At 44.3% G+C, this 13,249-nt stretch overlaps 1 protein-coding gene across 27 annotated transcripts in view; it reads left to right on the top strand.

Moving 5' to 3' along the window:
* Positions 1-13,249, top strand: part of SYTL2 (synaptotagmin like 2) — a 104,072-nt gene that overhangs the window by 45,922 nt on the left and 44,901 nt on the right. For 8 of the 27 annotated variants that reach the window (XR_013994172.1, XM_081062499.1, XM_081062522.1 and 5 more), the window contains exons 2-4: positions 837-1,346; positions 10,346-10,497; positions 12,376-12,511. Coding sequence is in view for 26 of the 27 variants with exons in the window: in XM_081062499.1 (XP_080918625.1) it covers positions 1,246-1,346; positions 10,346-10,497; positions 12,376-12,511 (389 nt within the window). In the remaining variant the exon portion in view is untranslated. Of the gene's footprint in view, positions 1-836; positions 1,347-9,981; positions 10,213-10,345; positions 10,498-12,375; positions 12,512-13,249 lie in introns of those variants that run through there. The other 19 variants (XM_081062505.1, XM_081062525.1, XM_081062500.1 and 16 more) reach the window with 8 other exon arrangements.

Raw genomic sequence — 13,249 nt, 5'->3', positions numbered from 1 at the left:
TATACACATACCAGTAAGTATTTTTTCTCTTCAGAAATGAAGAGAGACAAGCTTGGTGAGTCGCTCCAGGTCCAGCAAAGGTTAGAGGTTGGTCTTGGTGAAGAATAACAATTCCCACTATTGTGCAAACTACCTCTACCTGATACTGTGTTTCCCCGAAAATAAGCCCTAGCCGGACCATCAGTTCTAATGCGTCTTTTGGAGCAAAAATTAAGTAAGACCTGGTCTTATTTTAATATAATATAAGACCCGGTCTTATATAATACAAAAGACCAGGTCTTATATTAATTTTTGCTCCAAAAGACGCGTTAGAGCTGATGGTCTGGCTGGTCTTATTTTTGGGGAAACACGTTACTAGCTCTCCTGTCATTAGGGAGCACATATATACTCACTGCAGTGGCACCTTCCTACTCATGAAGAAGTGAGTGTTTGTCAATTTTTATTTTCAGTTTCTTATCCATAATCACTTGACAACTAGAATCACTTCTCCCTGGTCTTCCTGAGCTTTACTGAGACAGTTTAGCCTAGTGTCCCCATAAGTTTGCAGAGAGAGAAAGAACCAGCTCTTTTTTGCAACCGTCCCTTTCCTCAATGGATTGTTAAACATTGACAGGTATTTTCGTGTGCTCTCCATCTTGGCGGTCTGAAATTAAGTTGAAGCATGTTTCATGACCCGTTTGCCATTTGCTCAGGAAGCCGGCAGAACTGGTTTCCCTGATCTCAGAGACCATCTCACATGGTCATTTTTTTCCCCAGGCATGTTTTAAATGTGGTAATAAAAAGCAATGCTTGTAGGAACTGCCTCTCACGGTGTTTACTGTCTCACGATTCCCCAGATAGGTGATTCCCAGATGCTGCTGACACTCATCGAGTTGATGACGAGAGCGGAAGGAGAATAAACTGTGTCTAAGACTGGTCCAGAGAGAGAGCGTGAGTGGAAATGCCGCTGTAGAAGCAACCTGTCTGGCAAGGAATGCAGTTTCCTCCTGAGAGCCTCTTCTTGCTGACGTCCCACAGACCACTACTGCCTCACCAGAAAGGACGCTTAGGATTTTGCAATTGGCCCCCTTCTACCCAGCCAAAACTTCTAGAGAGCCAAAACAAGACGTTTGCTACTGAACTGAACAAGATAATATTCCATTTTGTTTTCACATCTTTTCACCAGCCCGGCGACCGTCAGAGTTGTTTAGGTTTCAGAATTTTCAGTCAGCTTTGTTACTGTTATTTTTGTGTACGCCTTTCAAAATGATTGACTTAAGTTTCCTAACGGAGGAAGAGCAAGAGGCCATCATGACGGTTCTGCAGCGGGATGCTGCCCTGAAGAGAGTTGAAGAAGAGAGAGTCAGGTAAGGGGCCAGAGAGGTCCTGGGCCAAGGGAACTGGGGCCGGTCTGTGAGAAGACGGGACACTTTTTTTTCTCTCCTCAACCATAAGTGGTGGTTCTGACTTGGAGCCTGAATTTATGGGTTCCAATTTTAGGTTTACTTCCTGGATGGAACTTTTTCCTCTTTGGTGTCTCTTCATTTATCCCACAGGACTCCTGCCAGAAAGACTCGTCTTGATTGAAAAACCTAACTAAATTCCTTTAACTTATTACACACTGAATTAAAAATGAAATATATACAAACACATACATCCATCTACATATATGGATGTGTGTGTATATTTATATCCATGGTTTCTGTTTGCTGAACCCACTTTATTTTCACCGAATCATGAACCATGTTGGAAATATTTTAAATTTCTAAAAGTATTTTAAAGAAAATAAAAATTTGAAATGTGAGAAGTAGCTCACATTTCTCCATACTTTCAGAAATTGGTTTCAGCTGCAATTGAAAATGGCTCAGACAGAGACAGGTTTTCATTCGTTTCCCACAAAAAGGAGTGGCAAGCAACTCTGACACACTGTCCTTGTTGGGAGGAAGCCAAATGTTCCACATCAGATTTCTGCCACTTTCACTCCCCGCTTGGTAGAAAGCGCATAAGGCCAGGATGATAAAGGAGTGGGCTTGAGGCCAGGCCATGCCACCTATTGCCTGTGGAATCATGGGCTTTGAAGGCAGTGAAAGGCTTCCTGAATGTAAGTTAGTATTAACATGATCCCCATCCCAGGAGTTTCCCAAAGGAGCATAAGCCGTATTCTTACTTCCTGGGACACTAGTATCATGAATAATGGATTTATTTGCACCATTTCCCATATCTGGACCCTAACTGAATATGGATGCTTTATAAATGAACTGAAATGAGCTGAAATTCACTTCAAGCCCTCCAGAGTGTCTGAGTATAGGCAGTGCTTAACAGTTGCAAAGCTCCTACACACTCATTTCTTTTGAGCTCCAACACTCTTGTGCAGTTGGGGATGGGGTGTGGGAGGATATAATTTCGCCCACTCTGACGTGTGAAGAAATTGACTTAGAGACAGGTCAGGTGACTTGCCAGAGCTCCTAAAATCTGTAGGTGACAGAAGTGAGAATCAAATCCTGGTCTTCAGGTACTGATTCACGAACTCCACCTCCTCTCCCTGAGAAAACAGTAGCAGACAGGCCATCCTGGGAACTGGCCATAGTAAAGGGAATGGCTGTCTCGGTGTGAGGTAGTCTTTGAGCTGTGACGATGACAGGAGGTCGCTGTGGGTAGTGGAGATCACGAGAACAGGGTTCCTTACTTGTCATGCTCCTTCCCACAAGTCACCTGCAGTGCTCCCCATTCTCAGTGGGGTGCTTTGAGCAGTTTCCTCAGGAGGGGCAGGGGATTTACACTGATCAGCCATCAGAGCCTCGTGGTAGGATTAATCCTTTTCCCATTCACAGTTTATAAATCTCTTTCATGCATATTATCCTTTTATGTTCCTCACAGTGACCCTGAGATTTGGAAGGACAGGACTGTTATACCCATTTTTAGAAATAAGGAAAGGGGACGGCACAGAGAAAATATCAGTTGATTCTTAAAGCATACTGGCAAGTAGGAATTCCTTTAGCCTCTAAGAAGACAAGATGGCGAGACTTGAAAAGAAAGGCCTGGGTCTTCCTATCTCAGTATGTCAGGATTGAATATTGGAATTCTGCAAGTTCCTTCAATTTCTCCCACTTCCAAGGTGTTACGTGTGGTTTGCAATTCTATCTAGCCAGGTTACACAGAGAGATTTGTCCTCTTTCCCTTCTGTATGTTCTTGGCCCCTGGCATTTCAGGCTGCTGAGTCTTCTGTGTATTTCTGTGATTCTGTGTGAATAGAGTGGAGATGTTTCTGGGGTACCTGCTGAAGTTGATGAAAATATCCTAAAAAAATGCAATGTTCTGCATGGAAACGGGTCTTGTAAAGGGTGTGATTACATAGCCTCTGGCACCATCCAGTCTGCAGTTCTAGCAGAAATGCTGAGTCTATTCGTAGTGCTGTATTTGCAGACTCTCCTTCCATCCACTGTTTCTGTTGGTGTCCTCGCAGCTGCCACTAGTGCTGCGCTTGATTTTCTGTTTTTGTAAACTAATAGGGAGAAGGCTTGGGGTGGTAAAAAATCTGGGTGAGTCAAGCCCAGTTTACCACCACCATTCTGGGGGACCTTTTAGTTAGGTCCAAGCACCTCATGTGGACTAGCCATGGACAAGTCCAGGACCCTGAGCCTGGGGAGTTGTGACAGCATGCAGGGGGGCAGATAGGCATGAGACCTATAGCCATGGACACTGAAAGAGGTCCAACCCATGGCTTGCTCCACAAGAGGACTTGTGCTCTGACCCCCTCTTTGCTTTAGGACTGAAGGGATTCATAGGGATGGTTCTGAGGTTGTTCTGCTTCTGGGCTGGTGGACCAGAACTAGGTCTCTGATTTCCAAAAATACTGTTCAATGGGTTGTTGCTTTCTATCCCTTTCACTATCCCCAGCTGTTTGTCTTTGGCTCTTCCATCAGAATTACAGCTTAATAGCTCTGGAAAGGAGATATTTTTGGTACACATCAGTTATTTTACTGATAAAGATGGTAAAGCCCAGAGAGGGGAAGTGACTTGCCCAGGGTCACACAGCAAATCAGTACCAAAGCCAGAAGAAGAACAGCTCTTGGTCCAGTACTGTTCCCTCTGCCCCATGCTGTTCTTCATCATCATCATCATCATTCCTTCCCCCCCCACCCCCAGAAAAACAGTGAGGACTATATAGGGAAAGAATTCCCCAACATGGACCTTGGAGTTAAAACTGACATGAGCTTGAATCCTATTCTCACCACTCATCAATTGTTGTTTGTTGGGCAAGTTACTTAATTTCTCTGAGTCTCAACTCAGAGACTGGGAATGACCACAGTGCCAAAGTTAAAAGAGTAAAGCCAAGATTAAGTAGAGTAATTCTTAATCTTCTCAGCTCATAATAGGCAATGAATATGTTTTAATTTTCATATTCACCATTCCAATTATGCCTCTACAAAAGGACAGAAGTCTCTGGTTAGTAGTCCGATTCCTTAGGAGGAAATTATTGCTAAAAAATCTCAATTATTTAATGCAGTGAAATTTAAGTGAGCACCTATTAAGTAGAGGGAACTGCTCTGGACAATGATATGAAGATAATTCTAGGGTGATTGAAACAGGGACCCAGCCCTCAAGAAATTTACTATTTAATGGCCTTTGTACATGCAATGGATTATCAATTGCAAATTTAAAATCTCAATTTGTTTCCCTAACGTAATTTTATAGTGCCCCAGTCTTCCTTCTATTACCGTGTTTCCCCGAAAATAAGACCAGGTCTTACATTAATTTTTGCTCCAAAAGACGCATGAGGTCTTATATTCAGGGGAGGTCATCCTGAAAAATCATGCTAGGGCTTATTTTCTGGTTAGGTCTTATTTTCGGGGAAACACAATAATGGTATGTGGCTTTAGAAACATAAATTATATAATTATAATATTAACCTAAGCAAAACGTCATTGAAAAGGCAACTAAAATTGTGACTGTTCCTTCACATGCTAATTCATTAAGGACTTTGGAGTAGAATTCTCCTATAGCCACCAGGCCATCGCTAAGGGGTTGCCCCTTAGCACTGTTGCCCACTAAGACCAGACCCTGCCTCAGAATCCTTTTCAGTATGGCTGCAGATGAGATTTGGCATTCAAGCTGAAATCTGTTTGTCATGCCTGATATATCCAGTGCTTTGAATTGTTCACACCCAAGCTCATTTCAAGACACTTTGGAAATGATTTAGTCTATATGTTACCTCCCATTCTGATATCATGGGTGAGAAAAATGAGTGTCATACAGGGGACCTGTCTAGTTTCACTCAACCTGTTAATGATAGAAACACTCCTGAACCCAAGGAAATGTGCATTGTGGTATCTCTGGGGGTAGTTCCAGGCCACTGTTGCCACCACCATTGTCTTTCATGCTGCCTCTCTACCTGTAGCCTCAAGGGCTGGGCCAGGTTATTACCATGCATCTCTACCCAGCTTGCTTCCCTAACTACTAGCTGGAAATATTTCACAAAGCAACAATGAAGCAGATCAAGATGGATTCTTTTACTCTCTCCCTTGCCGCCCCCTCTGTTTTTTAAGAAACATCACCATACATACACATATGTAATTTTAGTCTTTTATGGTTTGAAAATAACACACTCTAGAGGTGGTGTTTCCTGTGCTTTGCGTCACCCTGCCAGCAGGAAATCCTTGCCCACATGTGTCTGTATACCATCAGTACCACGTCCCCCAGCCCAGGCAGACACAACCACATCTGCGACGATGGGCGGTCTCACGGTGGATACCATCTCAGCCGCGACCACAACTTACGATGCTCAGCTGTTTCCGTAAGACATAGTTTCTTTTAAATGAAGGCAGTTGTCACTGAAGAACTGCTTTCCAGGACCTCTCGTGATGGTTTCTGTCAAAGCAAAGGGGAAAGGAACCAACATTTGTCAAGGAACTACATTGTCCATAGAGCTTCACATACATTTCTCCCCTTCGTCTGCATCGTGGTGTAGCTGAACCCACTCAGCAATGAGGAAATGCGGTGGAAGAGGTTAAGTGCCCTGCAAGATGGAAGCTTTGCATATCAAACTACAAAGGACGTGTTTCTCACATGTTGTGCTATCTCTCAGCAGATTATGGGGATCTATGATGTGTCCGTGACACAGGGACACACGTTGCCTCTCATTTTCCACTGTAAGGAACATTTGCATTTTATTTCATTTTCACATGGGTTGATTTTCAGATTCTCTATCAAAGGTTGAATTCCTTCGCAGAAAGGGTAAAGCGTGATAGCCATCTTAGAAACCAAAATCATGTTTGGCTCTCAGAGGCAGAATGGGGCAGTGGAAAGAGCCCTGGCCAGGAGTCAGGCTGGCTTCCGGTCCCAGCTCTGTGACCTTGGGTAAACTTCTTAACTTCTCTGGACCTCATTTGTTTCATCTATAAAGGGAGGCCATTGTTAACACTCTAAGGTCTCTTCCAGCTCTCACATTCAAAATAAACATCTAAGAGTACTTTCAAATCACATAGTCTAACCATCTATAATGAGGGGTTAAAAAAAGAAAAGGGCGGGGGAATGGCCCAGTCAGCTTCTCTGGTCAAGCTGCTGATTCCTGTTATACACACAGGTGACCAGATAATATCAAGCAGGCCCTGGCTGTGATGTTAGGACTTTGTCTAATAAAGATGAAGAGCTGGAAGCTGGGGTGTGGTCTGTGATTACACGGAGAAAAGTGGGGTAGGCTGAAGGGAAAGTGTCTCTGCTCTCTGGCTTTCCTCTGTAAGTGCCCACACTCTCTGCCCCACAGGAGTTGACATTGGCACTTGGGGCTGTCGATTGATTTCTTATGCACAATTCCAAGCATAGGCCTGACATATGACAGGGGATTCATGAATTAGTGATTGAACAAATGAGCTGATGTGACCTTTCATAGACAGGGGAGGGAAGATGACCACCTTTTGCAATTGACTAAATTCTTCGTACATTGTGGTAAAATGGTAAGCATTAAATGAGATGATGCATGTTGACTGCCCAGCGTGGGACCCAGGACAAAACAAATGCTATGTGTGTATTAGCGGCACGAATGCAGGAGTGACCAGCATGTTCTGCCTGGAGGGCAGCAGGACAGCGTCCTCTCCATGCTGAGTGCTCTTCTTCTGCTTTCACGTCTGCCCACCAGCCCTTGGGTGTTTATTAAGCGTCTTCTCTGTCCTCAGCTCTCTACAAAGCACAACAAGCATGTGTGGAGAAGATAAAAAGTCAGTCCCAAGAAACTTACACTTTTTCAGCTTCAACTAAATGATACACCAATTAGAGAACCAAATGCTAATTTGATTGATGTGATTAGAGTTCAGAAAAAATAAGAGATCAACGTGGGCTGGTAGAGAAGATTTTAACAGCACCACCTTTGCAATGTTTTTGTTTTGTTTTAATGATCTACATCTTTACAAAATGTATGAAGTCATCTATAAAATATTTCAAATGACTAAGATAGATAAAGGAATTGATTAAATCTGGCAGTGATGATATACATAATTGCACCTATTGAATTTGAAAGAATTTCCTATTCTTCTGCCACTTATAAGAAATTAACCAGAAACCCACCCTTAATTCTTTACTCCAAGGGCTCCTGACTTTTCCAGGGGCCCTGTGTTTCAGTGAGCCCGACTCCCCTTGTGCGATGAACGCTTAGCATGAGAAGAGGCTTGTAGGCAGTCATTTAGGCAGGAGCAGATCAAGAATTGCACAAGGACCCATACAAAATTTCTTTCAGTTGAACAACAAAAATAAGGAAATAAATCTCATGAGGAGAAATTGAGAGTTGTTATGCTATGAGTGTTTGTGGTTTCTTTTAAAAAGATGATGACCGATGCCATATTTCATCATGGTTTTTCCTATTCTGCTGAAAGGTGAGATATCCTGCCTCATCAGGAGAAGGCACAGCCACTGTGACAGAGTACGGTTCGCTCAGCCCCAGCAGTGACAGGATCTCGCTTATCTCTTATCTCTTGCCTGACTCAGACTGGTATGGTTGCTGAGCACTTATTTGTTCACTGATTTATTCACTCAACAAACAGCCTTGGGGTATCAGCTTTGTGCCAGTCTCTGGGCTACGTGCTGGCATGATAAAAGTGATTAAGATGTAGTCCTCACCTTCAAGGAGTGTGCAGAGTTGACAGATTCGTGGATGAGACTGATGTGCAAATAGACCATTGGAATACGGTGTGGGAGGTGCTGCAATGGAGATGCTGTGGGAGCATGGAGAATAATGGCAAGTGGAACTGTGCCCTCGGGAACTGGGGAAGGCTTCCGCTGCAAGGTGGTATGTGAGCTGGATCTACAGCATGAGCAGCAGCATGCCAGACAGAGAAGGCGGGAAAGACATCCCAAGGGCATTCACCCTTACTGACCTCTTACCAAGATCCAGGTACTCCCGTTAGATACTTTCAGATAAACACTTTTGATCATCCCAGGAGTCCTGCAGAGGAGGTCTTGTTTTTCCCTATCTTTACAATCAAGGAAACTGAGGGTTCCATAACCTGCCGAAGGTCACATCTAGGAAAGCTCAGAACTGGGATTTGGACCTCATTTGGGGTGACTTCAAAGCCCATAGTCTTTCTGCCACACTTTCCTGCTTGTAATGTTTACCGAGGTCATGAAAGAACATTTTGGAGAGCAGTAAGAAGGCTAGAGTGCTGGCAAGTCAGGGCACGGTGTAGGTGCTGGAAAACGAATCTGAAAAGGTCTCCCGAAGCCAGGTGCTCAGGGGCCTCATATGGTAGATAGTCCTTCACTCCACAAGCACTGTTGTCCAGACACCAAGCAAAGAGGTATTGAGTACAGGCCCCGCCCCTAGGGACTCCCTCTCTAATTGGGAGAGCTAGAAGAACTTCTCTCTTCTGGAAGTGAACTTAAAGCTTGGTCATTTAGGGAGGAGAAAGCACAAGCTCCACCAGCAGCCCAGGAGGGTTGTTTGCTCTGCTGAAAATTTAGGCAACAGGAAAGCATTAGAAACGTTTAATGAGAACTATACCCTCGCTGGTGATGCAGAACCACGAAGTGATGACACTCCCTGTCAGGATTTGGTGATGGGCTGTCCTGACAGTGTGTGTCCAAGGGTTGTGACTAGGCATGTGTGGGATAGGTGGTTGGGAGAGGCAAGGAAGTTGCAGCAGAGAGTTGGACCCTGTGGCAAAACCCTCTCCAGGCACACTTGGGAGACAGGAAACAGCCTTGCTAGACCCAGGATGACTGTACCTCCCTCTTCTCCCACTCCCGGGGATACCTGTGTACGTCCCTCATGCACAGCCCTGCCTTCCCCCTGGTATGGCCACCATACACGTTCTCTGGTTAAAATGCGTAGATTTGCTACGTTAGGATGTGTGCATATTAGCCTGAATGACAGTCATCAGATCCTCTTGGATTTATGTAGCTCATAATCTTACAAGAGTTCAAAGTCTCCCTAAGGCTTTTAGTCCACTTTATTCTAAGTACATCTCTATGAATAAGAACAGATACATTTTGTGGTTCTCATTTTATTGAGATGGATAGAGAGATGCAGAGGTTAAAAGAATTGTGAAGCAGAACAGTGTTTTTTCCAGACGCTGTAAATGAGGGACGTTTTAAGGAGGACAATACTTGGTTTGCTGATTAGGTTTTAGCTGTTCAGTGAGTAGGAATGATTGTGGAACGCTTAAAAGCAATACTGCATGAAAGGAATTGGCCTCTGTCTTTGCCTCCACTCCCTACCCCACCCGCATAATTTTGATCCTTCTTGATTCCAGCCTGCCTTTTCAGTCAGTATTCATTCCCCTGACATTAAGACCCAGTGGTATCATGTGCTGTCTCCTACAGGCTTCCAGGAAAGTCTCCGATAAACTCATTTCACCAAAATGAAAAGGACCGATAAGCTGATAACGACTCCACCAGTCAGTCACTGAGTGTTTATTAGGTGCCAGGCATGTGCAGGGGGTGGCTGACATGCATAAGCTAATTTAATCTTCATAGCAACCCCATGAAGTGGGTTACTATTATTAACCCCTTTTTACAGATAAGGATACCAAAGCTTGGGGAAGCTTACTGTGTCATCTCTCCCCGAGGTATTTGCGTTTGAACAGTGAGCACAGAAGACTGGCCAAAAAGTGAATCTGCCCGCGAGACATTTCAGACATCATCTGGGGATCATGGATTAAGTCTTTGAATTTCTAACAAATGTTGGCCCCGGCTTCTCTGACTTGTCAGTCAAAGGGGAATATACATGTGTGAGTCATCTGGGAGGTTTGTGGACTCTTCTAAAGTAGTGAGAGCTCTATTTTGGCTGTGTGTTTACAAATTGCTCCATGCAGTGTCATAATGAACTCATTTATTTACTGTGGGTTCTCAGCAAAGTAAAGCTCTTCTCCTTTTGTAGACATTTGCCTGAAAAAATTAAGGATGACCAGCAGCTGAAGAATATGAGTGGCCAATGGTTTTATGAAGCCAAAGCAAAAAGGCACAGAGACAAAATCCACGGCACAGATATCATCAGAGCATCCATGAGAAAGAAGAGGCTCCAGGTAGCAGGTGAGCTGATATGGCTAGCACACCTACAGCCAGCACTGGTTTGGGAAGGAGGAGTTGGGAGAAGGGAAGGGTGTCAGAATCTCTGCCCACAACCTTGCTAGACCCAGGATGACTGTACCTCCCTCTTCTCCCACGGAGAAGCTCTCCACGGAGCTCATTTAAAGGTACACTTTGTATAACGTGTAGCCCTCTGGCTTCCCATTTTCTTGCCCTGCATTTGGATGGATGAGGGTGGGGCTGAGTGACTCTGTGGCGTAGAAGGACAAAGGAAGCCCTTTAGATGCTGTGTTAACCAGCAGTAGCACAGACACTCAAGGTTTATAAGGATCTACCACCTCTTCTTTCTTTGGTTTCTAACTCTGAAGATTTCAGAACCTTTTCTCCTGAATAGGGGGAAGAGCTTAGACAGAAAGAGATTAGTCTCCCTGTTCAATCACCTTGACATCTGGTACTTCTTTAGTCAACTGTGTACGTCATTTAAAGGACTGTAAAGACAGTATTTTGAGGGCCTCTTAAGAATTCTGTTGAGTTTATTAAATATTCACTGGTGCCTTCTCTAACTCTGCACTAATCAGTGTAAATTTTGATCCCTGCGACCAGCCCCTGTTTAGATGTAGCCTGTACTCTATACAGCGAATAACAACCACCTGTTGAACGTCTAATATATGATAGGCATTTACTGTCTATTATTTCTGATTGTGGCAGGAATCTTGTAAGGTAGGTTTTATTATCCCCATTCTGTACATGGGGTGTATAAAGTTCTGTATGCCCAAGGTCATATAGCTGGCAAATGGCAGGGGTGGAATTTCAGTCTTTCTGACTCAGAGCCACAGTCCTTGCCGATCAGGGCTGGCTGCTTAGTATGTGTCATGCGTTGCTCACAAGGCTCTTGATTTCCAAAGCCATCCAGACCTTCAGAAATCTTGAGGGGTACAGGTGAGCACTGTGTACTCCATTTTGTCATCGAAAAAACTAGACTCGTATAAAGAGACTTGTGGGGAATTACCACCCTGGAATGTGAATATGTTTGGAAATTGGGAGCCCTCATATTACTTTATCTTCTTAACATGGATGAAAGTATTCCTGGTGCTTACTGGCCACGTGGCCTTAGGGAAGTTTCTGGAACTCTGTGTCCTCAGTTTCCAAATCTGCAAACTTGGAAAGTCGCTCCCTCCTCACAGGACAATGCGTGCAAAGAACTCAGCTCTATGCCTGGAACTGTCATCACTCCATCGATACTAGTTATTCAAGAGGTGCAGCCCTGTGTGTGTAGTGGCAAAAGAGGTTATTCGCTGAAAAGGGAGCACAGAGGTGTTGTGTGGGCCCTGGCATCTGAGCTGGGTAATGAGGAATACGCAGAATTTGGTTGTGTAGAGACTGGGAGAAAGAGAAGGCAGTGGAGAGGGATATTCCAGACTAGATGTGTTCGTTTCTCTTTGTATCTCGGAGCCCAGCCTCAGGTCAGGCACATTGTAAATGTTCAGAAAATGCTTGGCAGATGGTGCTTCTGTCAGAGAAAATCCCTTCCCCGAGCGTCGCCGGGCCAGACACATTGGGTCCTGACCCCAGTTCAAGTCAGATTCACTTAGAGGCAGTCTGAATTTGCTTCAGTTGTCTTTGGAGTTACCTGCACATTTAAAATTACACCCATGCTCTCAGGAGACTCTACTTGGGGCAAGGGGAACATCAGAGCAATCTCCTGACTTCTCTTGCAGGTATAATTCTGATCCTGAATACTCAGACTCATTAGTGATTGCCTTGGCACTCAGGGAAGGCCTGAAGTTCAGGTCCCAGCCTTCAGTGATAAGAGCTGATAAGAAAGGTGTAGGTCACAGAGGGGAGAGATAACCTTCCTGTCTTCATTGTTTCCTGTTTCAGCTGAACAGAGTAAGGACGGAGAAAGCAGGGCAAAGGAAAGCTGGGTGAATAATGTCAACAAAGATGCTTTCCTTCCCCCAGAGCTCACCGGTGTTGTAGAAGAGCCAGAAGACGATGCAGCACCAGGAAGCCCAGGGTAAGACAGAGCTGCTGCATGTGGGATTCATGGCTTTGTGTGCTGTACAGGCAAAATGGCGGGCTATGAGTGCAAATGCCAGACTGGTCTCATGGGAACGGGGAAGAGGGCAGGTATGAGAAAATTCGGGGCCCGATGTGGACAAAGCCTGAGTAGTACGCGTTCCCAGCTTCCAGCATTTCTAACAAATCTGAATATTAAATAAACTTAAAATATTAAGTGGTGATGTCTCCCAGCACCATCAATAGCTTTTTTATTTGTACCGAGGATTTTTCCTTAGAGTAGAATGAAGAGGTACTCTAAAATGAATATAGGGGAATAAGTCATTTCAGGGAAGAGATGAATTATGATAAAATTGTAACAGCCTGGTGCAGTGGAAGAAGCTTGAGCCTGGGAGCCAGACAGACATGAACTGACTATGCCAGTTACTAGCCACTTGACCATGGACAAATCACATAACCTCTCTGTGTCTCATTAAGTATGGTAAGACATACCAGGAAAGGCTGTGGAGAGAATTAGTGATAATGTATGTAGGATACCAGGCACTCAATAGTAGGTACCCAGTAAATGCTTTCTACAGATGTAGATTGTCCTCAGTTTTTCAGTCTTGATATTTCGGTGTTTTCCATACAAGTTGTCATCGGCCAATTGAAACGTACATTTGTACATCCTTCCTATAAAGTAGCTGATTGTACATGGTAGATGCTCATGAAGGGAAGCATGGGATTTCACATACAT

This window comes from Rhinolophus hipposideros (assembly GCF_964194185.1).
Source record: "Rhinolophus hipposideros genome assembly, chromosome: 10".
NCBI classification, from domain to species: domain Eukaryota; kingdom Metazoa; phylum Chordata; class Mammalia; order Chiroptera; family Rhinolophidae; genus Rhinolophus; species Rhinolophus hipposideros.
Note: the sequence above shows the minus strand (reverse complement) of the source record. Positions and strands in the feature narration are given on the sequence as shown.